The sequence below is a fragment of the Salmo salar genome, chromosome ssa19, assembly GCF_905237065.1.
Source record: "Salmo salar chromosome ssa19, Ssal_v3.1, whole genome shotgun sequence".
Classification (NCBI taxonomy): domain Eukaryota; kingdom Metazoa; phylum Chordata; class Actinopteri; order Salmoniformes; family Salmonidae; genus Salmo; species Salmo salar.
The window spans coordinates 4,731,091-4,748,855 of NC_059460.1; the positions used below are offsets into that span (position 1 = coordinate 4,731,091).

The window sequence follows — 17,765 nt, forward strand, 5'->3', positions numbered from 1 at the left end:
TTAGATTTTTTTTGTCACGAATTGCGCCATGCGCACGACCCTGATTTACCATTTCGGATAGTGTCTGGGACGCACGAACAAAACGCCGCTATTCGGATATAACGATGGATTATTTTGGACCAAACCAACATTTGTTATTGAAGTGGCAGTCCTGGGAGTGCATTCTGACGAAGACAACAAAAGGTAATCAAACTTTTATAATAGTAAATCTGATATTGGTGAGTGCTAAACTTGCCGGGTGTCTAAATAGCTAGCCCGTGATGCCTGGGCTATGTACTTAGAATATTGCAAAATGTGCTTTCACCAAAAGCTATTTTAAAATCGGACATATCGAGTGCATAGAGGAGTTCTGTATCTATAATTCTTAAAATAATTGTTATGCTTTTTGTGAACGTTTATCGTGAGTAATTTAGTAAATTGTTAGTGAATTCGCCGGAAGTTTGGGGGGGTATGCTAGTTCTGAACGTCACATGCTAATGTAAAAAGCTGGTTTTTGATATAAATATGAACTTGATTGAACAAAACATGCATGTATTGTATAACATAATGTCCTAGGTGTGTCATCTGATGAAGATCATCAAAGGTTAGTGCTGCATTTAGCTGTCTTCTGGGTTTTTGTGACATTATATGCTAGCTTGAAAAATGGGTGTCTGATTATTTCTGGCTTGGTACTCTGCTGACATAATCTAATGTTTTGCTTTCGCTGTAAAGCCTGTTTGAAATCGGACAGTGTGGTTAGATAAAGGAGAGTCTTGTCTTTAAAATGCTGTGAAATAGTCATATGTTTGAAAAATTTAAGTTTTTGTATTTTTGAGGAATTTGTCATTCGCGCCACGCCTATCATTGGATATTGGAGCAGGTGTTCCGCTAGCGGAACGTCTAGATGTAAGAGGTTAAGATGGTGAGGAAAGTACTTTTATAGAATAACAAGGCATCCTCTACAGACGGGATGAGGTCAATATCCTTCCAGGATACCCGAGCCAGGTCGATTTAGAAAGGCCTGCTCGCTTTTCATGACAATTATGCTGGCATACACTACGCTGTCTGAAGTAACTTCTGCACGCATAAATTCAATCCGACCTACCCCTTGTGATTTCAACTTAATAATGAACCTTTCCCAAGATACTCCGAGCCAGGGTGAGACGCTTAGTTCCTACGCATGGCCCGTTGACATGGCAATCTTACTTTTCTCCCTCTCATTCAGAACCCAATGGCGTCAGCGGATGAGGAGGAGGAGGAGGAAGAGAAGTATGAAGTTGACTCGGGTGAGTTTCTTACCACACCTTTTCATTACACCTCGAGCTATGCCTACAGTAAATGCCAGTAGTGGAAGACTCAAGTCTGCTTTTGTTAAAGCCAGAACCGACCATAGGGCATGAGACTACCTCCTATTTGAAAATCGCGCCACGGGATTACACTGGCTGTTGCCCAGAGAGGTTAACGAGTGATTATGTTAAGATTGATTTTTTTTTTTTATAAGATAAGTTTAATGCTAGCTAGCAACTCACCTTGGCTTCTTGCTGCCTTCGCGTAACATGTAGTCAGCCTGCCACGCAGGCTCCTCGTGGAGTGCAATGTAAGGCAGGTGGTTAGAGCGTTGGACTAGTAACCGGAAGGTTGCAAAAACGAATCCCCGAGCTGACAAAGTAAAAATCTGTCGTTCTGCCCCTGAACAAGGCAGTTAACCCACCGTTCCTAGGCCGTCATTGAAAATAAGAATGTGTTCTTAACTGACATAACCGATTGTTATGAAAACTTGAAATCGGCCCTGATTAATTGGCCATTCCGATTAATCGGTCGACCTCTGGCCGAAATAACTTAAACCCTTACCAATATCCAAAACAAATGTCACAAAATGTTGTCATAATATATGCTCAAACGCTTCCGAACTGTTTTGGCTGAGAAGGCATTGGGCCCATTTTTAGTGGTATGATTTGACTAGGGATCAAATCCCCATCTTTACAATCGCAGTGCACCATTGATACATGAATTCTATGGACTAGCCACTGTTTTAACTGCAGTTATCGTTCTAATCACTTTGTCTGTAGGGTCGTCGTCAGACAGCGACGAAGTGCCGGGAGTTGCCAAGAGCTTCCTGAAGAAGAAACCGGCTGCCGAGGTGGCAGCGCCTCCGCCGGACGCCAGCAAGTTCCTGAAGGCAGCGACGGTAAGAGGATGATGCCCTCAGTGGCTCTATTGCAGTGCGCAGTTATTGGCAAGCACACTCACTTGAAAATGTAAATTTTTTTATTGTAGTAAGCCAGAAATGTGACATTTCTCTGTTTTGGCTGAGGGGCTGCCTAATCATAAAGCACTATCATTCTCCCTACCAAGCCCTCTCCCACCGACAGTCAATCTTTTGTTATTGTCCACCATCACTTTAATCTAACTTGTATGTGTGTAATGACTGTGTACATTGTCATCTTCAACAGGACAAGGAGGCTTCCAGCAGCAGTGATGAGGATGACGAAGACTGGGACTCGGACACCGCGGAAAGTGGCAGTGGTAGTGAAGACGAAGAGGGCAAGAATGCCTCCATGGCCCAAATCTTCCTGAAGAAGTCAGTCCCTTTCCCTGTTCTTTTTACTACAACATCCTTTGTACCTCACGTGTTAGACTCAATCCACAATCATTCTGTCCCATCACTGCCTGTGTAACTGAACATTGCTCGAATTCTAAACATCCTGCCTTTTGCTTTCCTTCAGTAGCTCGCACTCTATGTAAAAATATGCTCTAGAGTAGGGGTCAGCAACAGATGGTATGCGGGCCATATTCAGGCCCATGTTTTCTGTTCTGGGAAGAAATCAGCCGACAGCAGGATCTAGTTGCCTACCCCTGCTCTAGAGACGCTTGTCTCTGACAAGTTTTAGACACTGTCTGTCTGATTTACAACACCCCATTCTGCCTCGCAAGGCCCGGTAGTGAGGCAGAGCGACACACAAGCGAGAAGAAAAAGGAGGATAGGAAGAAGAGACACAGGCGGAAGGAGCGCCTGGAGGAAGAGGCAGAGGAAGAAGCCCAAGAGGAGGGTGAAGGCGAATGGGAGAAGGTGAAGGGAGGAGTGCCCCTTGTCAAGGTGGGTGATCAAGTTGTGGCATGACAATACAAAGAGTATCCTCACTACACTTATCTGTATATATGGTTTGTATTCATTAGGCACCAAATGTAAGAGAACTGATTTGAAACGGAGAGCGACCACTTGGACTTTACCAACAAGAAACGCTAATTTTTATTTTCCATTGCAAAATGTTCTAAAGCATTTTCTGTTGCGTGCCCAAATGAACACAACCCAATGGTCCCGGAGACATAATGCTTCTGAGTAGAAGTGCTGTTAATCTAGGATCAAGTCTATAGATTGTAATGAATAGACAGAGGGGACCTGATCCTCGATAAGCACTCCTACTCTGAGACTTTTTTTATACAGACCCAAACCTGCCAGAGGATGTGTGGTGTGTGCTAATTGCTTCTCCCGACAGGAGAAGCTTAAGATGTTTGCCAAGGGAACAGAGATCAACACAACAGTTGTGGTAAAGAAACTCAATGAGATTCTGCAGGCCCGTGGAAAGAAGGGAACCGACAGGTACAACTCATTTGACAACATTTGCATATGCTCTGTCCCAAAATTAGCCCCTAGTCACTTCTCGTTGGCCCTTTGTAGATCTGAAATCCAGGCTGATGGAAACAAAATGGTATTGGTTCTTCCTAAGGCTAGACAAAGTTTTAGCCTTTCACTGATATAGCACTTTGTCTACAAGGGGACATCCTGTAGGGTTTTGGGGTTTCTTTTGCGACCAGACCAAAAAAGTAGTTAAAGCCCTAGCCGATATGACATCAACGCCTGAAAAGACCCAAAACTAACCTAACGCTGTTCCTACACCCCCTGTTCTGTCTACCACCACGTCTACCTTCTGTTCTGTTCAGAGCTGCCCAGATTGAACTTCTCCACGCTCTGGCCAACATCTCCAACGAGAACAACCTGGGTGAGGGCATCCTGGTCAAGATCAAGTTCAACATCATCGCCTCCCTGTACGACTACAACCCCAACCTGGCCGCCTTCATGAAGGTCAGATGCACTGCTGTAAAGTGATAATTTGTTAAATGCTTAATTGTTAAATTGCCAAATGCTAAAACCTTCGTGGTTTTAGTACCACCCATCTGCCGCCTCCATGGATGTGTGGCCATGCTTACGGGACAGAAAGACTTTCCGTCGTTGTCTTATGGGGTTGAGCCTGAGCGGCCTTAATTCCGCCACCTCTATGAAAGGATTGCTCATTTGGAGAGAGAAAAAAAAACTATTTTCTGAGAATCCTGCAATAATGGCTATTCTATCCCTTTTTAATATTCTCCCAATAGTAGTTGGGGGTTAAACGGGTACAACTTGAAGTTATTGGACAAGTTCAAGTTGTACTTTGCCCATTTTTAGAAATGTCTTCTCAGAATCGCAATTTACAGTGCCTTGCAAAAGTATTCACCCCCCTTGGCATTTTTCCTATTTTGTTGCATTACAACCTGGGATTTAAATGGATTTTTATTTCGATTTAATGTAATGGACATACACAAAATAGTCCAAATTGGTGAAGTGAAACGAGGGGAAAAAAACTTGTTTAACAAATTATAAAAACAGAAAAGTGGTGCATGCATATGTATTCACCCCCTTTGCTATGAAGCACCTAAATAACATCTTGTGCAACCAATTACCTTCAGAAGTCACATAATCAGTTAGATTGCACACAGGTGGACTTTAAGTGTCACACGATCTCAGAGTATATATATATATATATATATATACCTACCTGTTCTGAAAGGCCCCATAGTCTGCAACACCACTAAGCAAAGAGGTCAGGGACAAAGTTGTGAAGTACAGATCAGTATTGGGTTATAAAAAATATCTGAAACTTTGAACATCCCACGAGCACCATTAAATCCATTATTAAAGAATATGGCACCACAACAAACATGCCAAGAGGGCCGCCCACCAAAAATCACGGACCAGGCAAGGAGGGCATTAATCAGAGGCAACAAAGAGACCAAAGATGACCCTGAAGTTAGCTGCAAAGCTCCACAGCGGAGATTGGAGTATTTGTCCATAGGACCACTAAGTCGTACACTCCACAGAGCTGGGCTTTACGGAAGGGTGGCCAGAAAAAAATAAGAAAACATGTTTGGTGTTCGCCAAAAGGCATGTGGAAGACTCCCCAAACATATGGATGCAGGTGCTCTGGTCAGAAGATGCTAATATTGAGCTTTTTGGCCATCAAGGAAAACTCTGTCTGGCGCAAACCCAACACCTCTCATCACCCTGAGAACACTATCCCCACAGTGAAGCGTGGTGATGGCAGCGTCATGCTGCCTATTTTTCATCGGCAGGGACTGGGAAACTGGTCAGAATTTAAGGGATGATGGATGGCGCTAAATACAAGAAATTCTTGAGGGGGGAAACCTGTTTGTCTTCAGAGATTTGAGACTGGGACGGAGGTTTACCTTCCAGCAGGATAATGACCCTAAGCATACTGCTAAAGCAACACTCGAGTGGTGTAAGGGGAAAGATGTAATTGTCTTGGAATGGCCTAGTCAAAGCCCAGACCTCAATCCAATTGAGAATCTGTGGTATGACTTAAAGATTGCTTTACGTCAGCGGAACCCATCCTACTTGAAGGAGCTGGAGCAGTTTTGCCTTGAAGAATGGGCAAAAATCCCAGTTTCTAGATGTGCCAAGTTTATAGACACCCTAAGAGACAAGCAGCTGTAATTGCTGCAAAAGGTGGCTCTACAAAGTATTGACTTTGGGGGGGTGAATAGTTATGCACGCTCAAGTTGTTTGTTTTATTTCTTGTTTGTTTCTCACAAAATGATTTTGCATCTTCAAAGTGGTAGACATGTTGTGTAAATCAAATGATACAAACCCCCCAAAAATCTATTTTAATTCCAGGTTGTAATGCAACAAAATAGGAAAAATGCCAAGGGGGTGAATACTTTTGCAAGCCACTATTTATTATTTTTTCCACCTTTATTTAACCAGGTAGGCTAGTTGAGAACAAGTTGTCATTTGCAACTGCGACCTGGCCAAGATAAAGCATAGCAATTTGACACATACAACAACAGTTACACATGGAATAAACAAAACATAGTCAATAATGCAGTAGAACAAAAGAAAACAAGTCTATATACAGGGAGTGCAAATGAGAAGTTAAGGCAATAAATAGGCCATGGTGGCGAAGTAATTACAATATAGCAATTAAACACTGGAATGGTAGATGTGCAGAAGATGAATGTGCAAGTAGAGATACCGGGGTGCAAAGGAGCAAGATGAATGAATGAATGAATAAATAAATACAGGATGAGGTAGGTAGGTAGATGGGCTGTTTACAGATGGGCTATGTGCAGTGATCTGTGAGCTGCTCTGACAGCTGGTGCTTAAAGCTAGTGAGGGAGATATGAGTCTCCAGCTTCAGTGATTTTTTGCAGTTCGTTCCAGTCATTGGCAGCAGAGACCTGTAAGGAAAGACGACCAAAGGAGGAATTGGCTTTGGGGGTGACCAGTGAGATATACCTGCTGGAGCGCGTGCTGCTATGGTGACCAGTGAGCTAAGGTGGGGCTTTACCTAGCAGAGACTTGTAGATAACCTGTAGCCAGTTTGGCGACGAGTATGAAGTGAGGGCCAACCAACGAGAGCATGCAGGTCGCGATGGTGGGTAGTGTATTGGGCTTTGGTGACAAAACGGATGGCACTGTGATAGACTGCATCCAGTTTGAGTAGAGTGTTGGAGGCTATTTTATAGATGACATCACCAAAGTCGAGGATCGGTAGGATGGTCAGTTTTACGAGGGTATGTTTGGCAGCATGAGTGAAGGATGCTTTGTTGCGATATAGGAAGCCAATTGTAGATTTAATTTTGGATTGGAGATGCTTAATGTCAGTCTGGAAGGAGAGTTTACAGTCTAACCAGACACCCAGGTATTTGTAGATGTCCACGTAGTCGAAGTCAGAACCGTCCAGAGTAGTGATGCTGGACGGGCGAGCAGGTGAGGGCAGTGATCGATTGAATAGCATAGATTTAGTTTTACTTGCGTTTAAGAGCAGTTGGAGGCCACGGAAGGAGAGTTGTATGGCATTGAAGCTCGTCTGGAGGTTAGTTAACACAGTGTCCAAAGAGGGGCCAGAAGTATACAGAATGCTGTCGTCTGCGTAGAGGTGGATCAGAGAATCACCAGCAGCAAGAGAAGCAACATTGATGTATACAGAGAAGAGAGTCGGCCCGAGACTTGAACCCTGTGGCACCCACATAGACTGCCAGAGGTCCGGACAACAGGCCCTCCGATTTGACACACTGAACTCTATCAGAGAAGTAGTTGGTAAACCAGGCGAGGCAATCATTTGAGAAACCAAGGCTGTCGAGTCTGCCAATAAGAATGTGGTGATTGACAGTCAAAAGCCTTAGCCAGGTCGATACTGTGCAGCCATACTCAATGTCTCTTATCGATGGCGGTTATGATGTCGTTTAGGACCTTGAGCGTGGCTGAGGTGCACCCATGACCAGCTCTGAGTCTGCGTAGCGGAGAAGGTACGGTGGCATTCGAAATGGCCGATAATCTTTAACTTGGCTTTCGAAGACCTTAGAAAGACAGGGTAGGATAGATATAGGTCTGTAGCAGTTTGGGTCTAGAGTGTCACTCCCTTTGAAGGGGGGGATGACCGCGGCAGCTTTCCAATCTTTGGGAATCTCAGATGATACGAAAGAGGTTGAACAGGCTAGTAAAAGGGGTTGCAATAATTTTAGAGGGTCCAGATTGTCTAGCCTGGCTGATTTGTATGGGTCCAGATTTTGCAGCTCTTTCAGAACATCAGCTATCTGGATTTGGGTGAAGGGGAAATGGTGGGGACTTGCAGGCAATGAGGCAGTGATCGCTGCGATCTTGATTGAAAACTGCAGAGGTACATTTGGAGGGCGAGTTAGTTAGGATTACATCTATGAGGGTGCCTGTGTTTATGGATTTGGTGTTGTACCTGGTAGGTTCATTGATAATTTGTGTGAGATTGAGGACATCAAGCTTAGATTGTAGGATGGGCTGGGGTGTTAAGCATGTCCCAGTTTAGGTCACCTAGTAGCATGAGCTCAGAAGATGGATGGGGCAATCAATTCACATATGGTATTGAGGGCACAGCTGGGGGCAGAGGGAGGTCTATAGCAAGCGGCAACAGTGAGAGACTTGTTTCTGGAAAGGTGCATTTTTAGAAGTAGAAGCTCGAATTGTTTGGGTACAGACCTGGATAGTAGGACAGAACTCTGCAGGCAATCTTTGCAGTAGATTGCAACACCGCCCCTTTGGCAGTTCTATCTTGGCGGAAAATGTTATAGTTACCGATGGAGATTTCAGGGTTTTTGGTGGTTTTCCTAAGCCAGGATTCAGACACGGCTAAGACATCCGGGTTGGCAGAGTGTGCTAAAGCAGTGAGTAAAACAAACTTAGGGAGTAGGCTTCTAATGTTAACGTGCATGAAACCAAGGCTTTTACGGTTAGAAGTCAACAAATGAGAGCACCTGGGGAGTGGGAGTAAAGCTAGGCACTGCAGGACCTGGATTAACCTCCACATCACCAAAGGAGAGGGAGGGGCTGGCAAGCTAGCAGTTGGCAGACCGGGGCTGGCAAGCTAGCAGTTGGCTGACGTCGCAATGGGGGTAAGTCTGTTTTTGCCTCTTCGTGCAGTGACGTCGATAGACCAGTCGTGGAATTAGAAGTGTCCCAAGTAGCTCTAGGTAGCTAGTAGGCCGCGGTTAGCAGAATGGGCCTTCAGCGGACGTCGCGCCTGAGGGGCCTGTTGGAATCTTCGGGCAGATTATGTCGGTATTCCAGTCGTAGAGGATCGGCGGGGTTCCGTGCCCCGTACCGGCAGTAGAAGGGGTCCGGATATTGTAGCCCAGGAGTGGGCTTCGGTGGTAGCACAGGAGCACTGGCCGGGCTAGCTTCAGGCTAATTGGTGCTTGCGGGATAGAAAAGCTAGCCAGGAGTAGTCACCCGGGATTGCGGTTAGCTAGTTGCGAAGATCCAGATGAAAATGTTCAGAGTTTGCGGTAGGAATCCGGGGATACAGGGGAATTAAATTTTTTTTTTAATAATAATAGGTCCGTTATGCTCTGGTTTGAGTCACATTGTTCGAACTGGCGAGAGCTTTCCGAGCTAAAGGCTAGCTGATGACTGCTAGCAATGGTTTGCTGACTGATTGCTGGTAGGTAGTTAACTGGCTAGCTTCAGTTGAGGGATTCCAGATCTGAAGTAAATAGAAATACTTTAGAAAAAAACAGATCCACGCCACATTGGGTGAGGCGGGTGTCAGGAGAGTATTTAGAAGTTGAGGTTGGGAATTAAAAAAAAAAAGATATGCTAAGAAAAAGATGTAAAAAGATATATACAAAGACGTCTGACTGCTACGCCATCTTGGATTCACTGTACAAGTATATTTACAAGGAATTTGTCCTGGCAAAATGGTGCTGACAGCCATAAACTCCTGTGTACAGCCTGGATTCTCCTGTATTTGTCCCTGAGCGTGACCCCAATTCCCGCTAATATTCTCCTCATCCCCTTTACCTGTTCCGCACAACCCCTCTCCCAGGCTGACATGTGGAAGACGTGTCTGGACTGCATTGACGAGCTGCTGGACATCCTCTTTAACAACAACAACATATTTATCGGCGAGAACATCGCAGAGGACAGTGAGAACCTGGCCATAGCCGACTCTCAGGTAATTCTCAAACTCTTAGTGAATGATTGGTTGATTGAATTTCTTAGAGAATTATTGATTGGTTGGTTACATTTATTTGAACTACTCCAAACAAGAAGTTCCCTCACAGGAAAATAAAGCTCTAATATAATTTAAACATAAATAAATACGTAAACAATCAAGAACAAGCAGTATGTACATTAGAAAAACCTTTCAAATATAACAAGCTTTTATTCATTTCCATATTGGTCCTTTTGGCAAGAATGACAATACACTTCATGTGATAGGCTACAGTTTTGAAGTATTTTGTCCAACTAAAGTCAGTTTTTCTCTCTTCCTCAGCCATTCAGGGTGCGCGGCTGCATTCTGACCTTGGTGGAGAGGATGGATGAAGAATTCACCAAGATCATGCAGAACACTGACCCCCACTCTCAAGGTGAGGCCCATTTTGGATCCACATCCCCCTTTTCAAAATATAGAGGTCACTTGTGCGTTTGTCAAGGACAAACTAAGTTGATACTCAATCACTATAGACTCGTATGAAGTAAAATTATTGATAGAGTAGATGGCAATAAAATTCCTATGAAAACCTGTACACCACAAATTATTGGGATCACTTTTCTTTACCTATAAATTAGTGTTTCCTTACCACTGCAGTTTGAGCTGATCTTTCACACTCACTTGCAATCGTACATGATCATTCAATCACTCACTATCTCCCCCAGAGTATGTGGACAACCTGAAGGATGAGGGGCGTGTGTGCGGCATCATCGACCGCCTGCTGGGCTACCTGGAGACCAAGGGCAGCACGGAGGAGGTGTGCCGTGTCTACCTACGCCGCATCATGCACACCTACTATAAGTTTGACTACAAGGCTCACCGCCGCGCACTGGGCCTCCAGGGAGAGACCAAGGTAAGGAAATGGATAGAGACCCCAACAAAGACATAGAATGACATCCTTGTCATGGGTACATTAAATATGGCAGCCGGTCCACACATCCTAGAACTCTAATGGTAATATCTGTTTTAGAAATTGATTTTCTATGGACCCCAAGGCTGCATCTCAATTGTTTAAAATTACTTCCTCATCTCTTTTTCGTTTGAGATTTCAGGATCGGAGAGGTGTAAGCAATATCGCAGATACTCACTAGGAATTTGTTCAGAACCTATCAGTAGACTATTGAGGGTAGAGGTTGACCGAATATGATTTTTCAACGCCGATACCAATTATTGGAGGACTAAAAAAATGCTGATACCGATTAATCGGCCAATTTTCTTTTGTTTTTATATATACACATTTGTAATAATGACAATTACAACAATACTCAATGAACCCTTGAACTTAATATAATACATAAATAAAATCAATTTAATCTCAATAAATAATGAAACATGGTCAATTTGGTTTAAATAATGCAAAAACAAAGTGTTGAAGAAGAAAGTCAAAGTGAAGTATGAGCCATGTAAAAAAGCTAACGTTTAACCTGTCTGAGCTAGTGGGAAGTCACCGTCCCACCCTATTCAACAGCCAGTGGAACACCGTGGCGCGAAATACAAAAACCTCAAATGCAATAATTTAAATTTTTCAAACATACGACTATTTTACACCATTTGAAAGAAGACTCGTTAACCTGTTAGTGCTAGGGGGCAGTATTGACACGGCTGGATAAAAAACATACCCGATTTAATCTGGTTACCACTCCTACCCAGTAACTAGAATATGCATATACTTATTACATATGGATAGAAAACACCCTACAGTTTCTAAAACTGTTTGAATGGTGTCTGTGAGTATAACAGAACTCAAATGGCAGGTCAAAACCTGAGAGATTCCTTTACAGGAAGTGGCCTGTCTGACCATTTCTTGAACTTCTTTTCCATCTCTATCTTTTACTAAGGATCTCTGCTCTAACGTGACACTTCCCACGTCTTCCATAGGCGCTCAGAGCCCGGGAAAAAACAGAATGTCGTCATTCCAGCCCCAGGCTGAAACACATTATCGCCTTTCTCAAGTGGCCGATCAAGGGACTCTGGGCTTATGCGCGTGACCCGACCGCCCCCGCCTTTGTGATTTTTTTTCCTCTGTTTGCCGAAAAGGAGATTCCCTGTCGGAATATTATCGCTTTTCTACGAGAAAAATGGCGTAAAAATTGATTTTAAACAGCGGTTGACATGCTTCGAAGTACGGTAATGGAATATTTAGAATTTTATTGTCACGAATTGCGCCATGCGCGCGACACTTCTTTACCATTTCGGATAGTGTCTGGAACGCATACGAACAAAACGCCGCTATTCGGATATAACGATGGATTATTTTGGACCAAACCAACATTTGTTATTGAAGTAGCAGTCCTGGGTGTGCATTCTGACGAAGACAACAAAAGGTAATCAAACTTTTATAATAGTAAATATGATTATGGTGAGTGCTAAACTTGCCGGGTGTCTAAATAGCGAGCCCGTGATGCCTGGGCTATGTACTTAGAATATTGCAAAATGTGCTTTCACCAAAAAGCTATTTTAAAATCGGACATATCGAGTGCATAGAGGAGGTCTGTATCTATAATTCTTAAAATAATTGTTATGCTTTTTGTGAACGTTTATCGTGAGTAATTTAGTAAAATCTTAGCGAATTCCCCAGAAGTTTGCGGGGGGTATGCTAGTTCTGAACGTCACATGCTAATGTGAAAAGCTGGTTTTTGATATAAATATTAACTTGATTGAACAAAACATGCATGTATTGTATAACATAATTTCCTAGGGTTGTCATCTGATGAAGATCGTCAAAGGTTAGTGCTGCATTTAGCTGTGGTTTGGGTTTATGTGACATTATATGCTAGCTTGAAAAAATGGGTGTCTGATTATTTCAGGCTGGGTACTCTGCTGACATAATCTAATGTTTTGCTTTCGCTGTAAAGCCTTTTTGAAATCGGACAGTGTGGTTAGATTAACGAGAGTCTTGTCTTTAAAATGGTGTAAAATAGTCATATGTTTGAAAAATTGAAGTTTTTGCATTTTTGAGGTATTTGAATATCGCGCCACGGGATTACACTGGCTGTTGAGACGTAAGCGTCCCACCTAGCCCATAGAGGTTAACAAAAGCACATTTGAGTTATCACTCTATCCCTCTCCACCTTTCTCTCTCTCCTCCCTAGTCTGAGCAGGATGCGGAGGAGAGCGAGGGTGAGGACAGCGCCTTCATCATGGACCGCCTGTGCAAGTTCATCTACGCCAAGGACCGCACGGACCGCATCCGCACGTGCGCCATCCTGTGTCACATTTACCACCACGCGCTGCACTCGCGTTGGTACCAGGCCCGTGACCTGATGCTCATGAGCCACCTGCAGGATAATATTCAGCATGCCGACCCACCCGTACAGGTATGAACACATGAGTGTGGGGGCACACAGCACCCAGAATGTCAAGCTGTTCATACAAGCAGGGACACCCTGCTGGGCAACATCCGCAGCGGTGTAAAATACTACTTTAGGTTTTTTGGGGGGGTATCTGTACTTTACTATTTATATTTTTTACCACTTATTTTTACCTCACTGCATTCCTAAAGAAAATGTACTTTTTCCTCCGTACATTTTCACTGACACCCAAAGTACTCATCACATTTTGAATTCTTAGCAGGACAGGAAAACTGTCTAATTCACACATTTATCAAGAGAACCTCCCTGGTCATCCCTACTGCCTCTGATCTGGCGGACTCACTTAACACATGCTTGAGTGTTGGAGCGTGCCCCTGGCTACTCGTAAATAAAACAAAATGATGATGCCGTCTGGTTTGCTTAATATAAGGAATTTGAAATTATTAAGTATAAGTGTATTTTAGCGTTTGCATTTACTTTTGAGACTTAAGCATATTTAAAACCAAATACTTTTACCCGGTGCCAATTTTTTGTATTTTTTTTTTAAGCTATCTTTTATTTTACTCAAGGATGGGTACTTTTTCCACCACTGATCATCCGGCACGCTACAGGGCTCCAGACTTACTCTTTCCCCTGGTGGCGCTGGTGCCACTAATTTTCAGTTAGTGGGAGCAGCCCATGATTTGGTCACAACATTTTGCTGTGGTGTCACGCAATAGAAAACCTTTGCAATCATCTTACAAAGTCATATAACGTAATTCACAGTGCTACTAAGATTGTATGATTCAAGAAACTGTTTATTCTATCATGTCCAAACAGGAATGCCTAATTCAATATATATTGATGTGCAACCTAAACTAGTGATTGTCATGAATTTTGGGTTGATAATTAGTCTTGCTATATTTACACTCCTAATTGGGCTCCAGAACTTCTGATTTCATTTTTTTCAGTAGAGATTAATTTACTTACATATTTTTGATATACTAACATCCAAAAATATGTATGTTTTATCATTGGAATGTGCTACAAAACGAGGCAACGATGCACTTTAGGACCATGTGGATGTGTCCGAGCGGTCGGGTAGACTGTTTGGAGTGTTTATACGACTGGATAAATGTTTTTATAAAATGTCTCCCCCCCACTTCTAAAATGAAAGTTGCGCCCCTGCTAATATCACATACGCTTTACTTTATTTGGGGCTTATTCACCATCTAAGGAAGTGGAAATTCAACTCATTATCTAGATCACTAAATATAATAAACTGCTTGTTAGATTAATTACAACTAACAGTACATTTAATGTCCTAAACTTAGCCATGTACTACCCAATGATGTCTATATAAGCCTATGCAATCATCAGAGATGGCCGATACGCGCTTTGCCCGATCCGAATCTCAAAGATCCATACCAGTTTATTTGTTTTTAAAACGGTGCTAAAAGACTATTTGGAGTTGAGAAAATAAACAAACACATGTAATACCTACATAAAGCTGAGACCTTCCTTTCCTCAACTGTCACAACAGTAGTTGCTTTCAAAACCGTTCTTTCTCGCGATTTGATTTTGAAATGTTGCGCAATCAGAACACATTTTCTTTCTGTCTACTCGAACTGCTCAGGGGGGAGGGAGTGAGTCGCTCCTGCCAGCGACACAGGGGCAGGGCAGACACTTTAATTGCAGGGATCAGGATAAGCCTGCTTGACCAAATCAAGCTTTTAGCCACCCCAAAAACAGAAAGCCTTGTAAAGTGATCAACTAGAATTTGCAGCTCGTGACGAAGAAAACATTGAACTTGCACAACCAAGTCAGTCTCAAAATTCGACTGAATTATTGCACTCTGGGGCCCTGCACATAACTGTGTACACCCACCCACACAGACTGATAGAACTCTGTGTGACCATGTCTCCCCCTCCAGATCCTGTACAACAGGACCATGGTGCAGCTGGGGATCTGTGCCTTCCGCCAGGGCATGATCAAGGATGCCCACAATGCCCTGCTGGACATCCAGTCGAGTGGCCGCGCCAAGGAACTGCTGGGCCAGGGCCTGCTCATGAGGAACATGCAGGAGAGGAATGCAGAACAGGAGAAGATTGAGAAGAGGCGACAGGTAAGCTACGGCTTGGCTAAGCTTAACTCAGCGGAAGAAACTACTGGTAGTCTAAGGCTAGGATAGGTTGAAGCCAGCAAGCAGAACAGTAGAGGATTGAAAATACACTACAGGTAGCCTAGGCTAGTCAAATGCAGAGCAGAAGAGACGAGTGGTAGGCTAGGCTAAACCCAGCAGATCAGTTGACAAGTAGGCTCAACCCAGCAGAACAGTTGACAGCAGGAAACGATTGAGAAGAGACGACTGGTAGACCAATCTCAGCTAGACAGACAGGTAGGCTAGGCTAAACGTGGGCTAGGCAAAACTCGACCGTGTAGGTTCCGAGCTGTAAGGCCTTTGTCTGGAAAGATTAAATAAAGATTTTCACGTTTGTTAAGGATGATACACTGGAACCTGTTTTTGACTATTGTACAGTATTACACTGATACACTACACTGACTGGGGTTGGTTTACGACGTGACATTGTTGTCCATCTTGTTCCAGGTGCCCTTCCACATGCACATTAACCTGGAGCTGCTTGAGTGCGTGTACCTGGTGTCTGCCATGCTGCTGGAGATCCCCTACATGGCAGCCCACGAGTTTGACGCCCGCCGAAGGATGATCAGCAAGCAGTTTCACCACCAGCTGAGGGTGGGCGAGAGGCAGCCCCTTCTCGGTACGTACAGTAGATAATGGTGACAAAGCAGGGTTGTGTTCATTAGGCCCCAAATGGAAGAAAACAGACTGAAATGGAGAGGGACTACATGGACCTTTCCAAAAAAGAAACTCATTTTGGTTTTAGAAAGTTTTCCGTTGCGTGCCATAATGAACTCCGCCTAGTTTAGGACCAAAGGGTGGGTGGGCACAAGTAACTCATGCCTAAAAAGAGACAAGACTTAAGACGGGCAAAAAAGGTTGTTTTATTCTGATTGGCCTCAAATATCCAGTAATCCTGAGATGTCAACACAATGATTCAGAGATGATGTGGTGACCATATTACCGCCACAGGTAGTCATGACCGCAGTTAAATTTCACATGACCGTTGAGTCACGGTAATCTCTTATGCACTCTGGACATGCGTTAGTAGTACCGAACTCGCTAAAGACCTGGTACTCAGTGCTCTATTGTCCCTTTTAACAACTCTGATGTAAATGCAATCGAAAGTCACATCAAACACTTACCAAAACGTTTTGACGATTTTAAAACTCACCGTTAGGCTACATTTTTTTACCTCGCTGTCATGATCAATTTGAAGAAAAGTTCAACCGGTGGAAAACATGGTCGTTGTGGATGTTGTTTCAAAGCCAAACACAGTGAAATGGACAGCGCTTTCTAAGGGATCGAATAAATCCAAGCATTTAAAAAGTTGAATGTAGAAAACCCATATGCATATTAGAGCTTATGCATTGACCTATATCAGCCGAAGGCCCCCCCCCAAAAAAAACGATTAATTTAAAATGATTGTGCCGTTATACAACACACAGATAACCTACCGTATATTACGCACTGCAGAAAAAAACCATTAAATAGCAGACTGATTTTAAGATGTATTTGGTACATAATTGGTCTAGCCCAGTAGCCAATATTTTTTTTTCTTCCCAAGATCACTTTCTGAGTTAAAATGCAAGCCGGGATGGCCTCCCGAGTGGTGCAGCGGTCTAAGGCGCGGTGTTGCGTCATCACTACGGCCTGGGGTTTGATCCCAGGCTGTGTCACAACCGGCCGTGACCGGGAGTCCTATAGGGCGGCACACAATTGGCTCAGCATCTTCCAGGGGAGGGTTTGGCCGGGCGGGCTTTACTTGGCTCATCGCGCTCTAGCGACTCCTTGTGGCGGGCCGGGCACTTGCAGGCTGAGTGTCAGTTGAAAGGTGTTTCCACCGACACATGGGTGCGGCTGGCTTCTGGGTTAAGCGAGCAGGTGTTAAGAAGCGTGGCTTGGAGTGTCATGTTTCGGTGGACGCATGACTAGACCTTCGCCTCTCCTGAGCCCGTTAAGGAGTTGCAGCGACGAGACAAGGTCGTAATCACGAAATTGGGGAGAAAAAGGGGGTGAAATGCAAGCCGAGCTCTACCGCTCATTACTTAAAAAAGGTAAGCCTATGCAACATTAACCTATTAAAAACAGTGATGTAGCAATGTTTGTACAGTAAGCTTCAGGCCCAATACATTACCGCATATTGGCTTTGCTTCAGTTGCCCTACTAATACATTGTTGTTACTTGTGAGGCACAGCTGAGTGTACATATGTTTAAATCATTTGCTTTTTATTTTACTGGGCGGATGGTGCCTGCATCTGATGGTCAGTCTCAGCGGAGGTGTCCGCCTCTCAACGTCCCTCCGCTCTCCCTTTTCTCCGCTGACACTGACCAAAGGGACACCATCTTTCAGCTGATGGTGAAACTACAGTTGCACCTCATTATTTCTGCCTCATGCACAAATTCATGTTACTCCTATGAACCCAGAAAGTGAAATATTCCTCAATATTATGACCCAAGCCACTAATAATAACGCAAGCCTATCGATACACTTTCCTACTTCCTTCACATTCATTGCAGTGCTGGTTGTAGCGCGAATGGAAGCGTTATAAAAAG

The 17,765-nt window shown here is 43.8% G+C and overlaps 1 protein-coding gene across 6 annotated transcripts in view; it reads left to right on the forward strand.

Annotated features, from left to right (window-relative positions):
• The window catches only part of LOC106578327 (eukaryotic translation initiation factor 3 subunit C), a 56,274-nt gene that overhangs the window by 24,981 nt on the left and 13,528 nt on the right, over window positions 1-17,765 (forward strand). For 4 of the 6 annotated variants that reach the window (XM_014157018.2, XM_014157023.2, XM_014157021.2 and 1 more), the window contains exons 6-17: window positions 1,205-1,265; window positions 2,049-2,167; window positions 2,433-2,560; window positions 2,914-3,076; window positions 3,477-3,580; window positions 3,922-4,063; window positions 9,612-9,740; window positions 10,062-10,155; window positions 10,445-10,632; window positions 12,872-13,096; window positions 15,003-15,194; window positions 15,678-15,849. In XM_014157018.2, coding sequence (XP_014012493.1) covers window positions 1,205-1,265; window positions 2,049-2,167; window positions 2,433-2,560; window positions 2,914-3,076; window positions 3,477-3,580; window positions 3,922-4,063; window positions 9,612-9,740; window positions 10,062-10,155; window positions 10,445-10,632; window positions 12,872-13,096; window positions 15,003-15,194; window positions 15,678-15,849 — 1,717 coding nt within the window. The remainder of the gene's footprint in view (window positions 1-1,204; window positions 1,266-2,048; window positions 2,168-2,432; window positions 2,561-2,913; window positions 3,077-3,476; window positions 3,581-3,921; window positions 4,064-9,611; window positions 9,741-10,061; window positions 10,156-10,444; window positions 10,633-12,871; window positions 13,097-15,002; window positions 15,195-15,677; window positions 15,850-17,765) is intronic. The other 2 variants (XM_014157019.2, XM_014157022.2) reach the window with 1 other exon arrangement.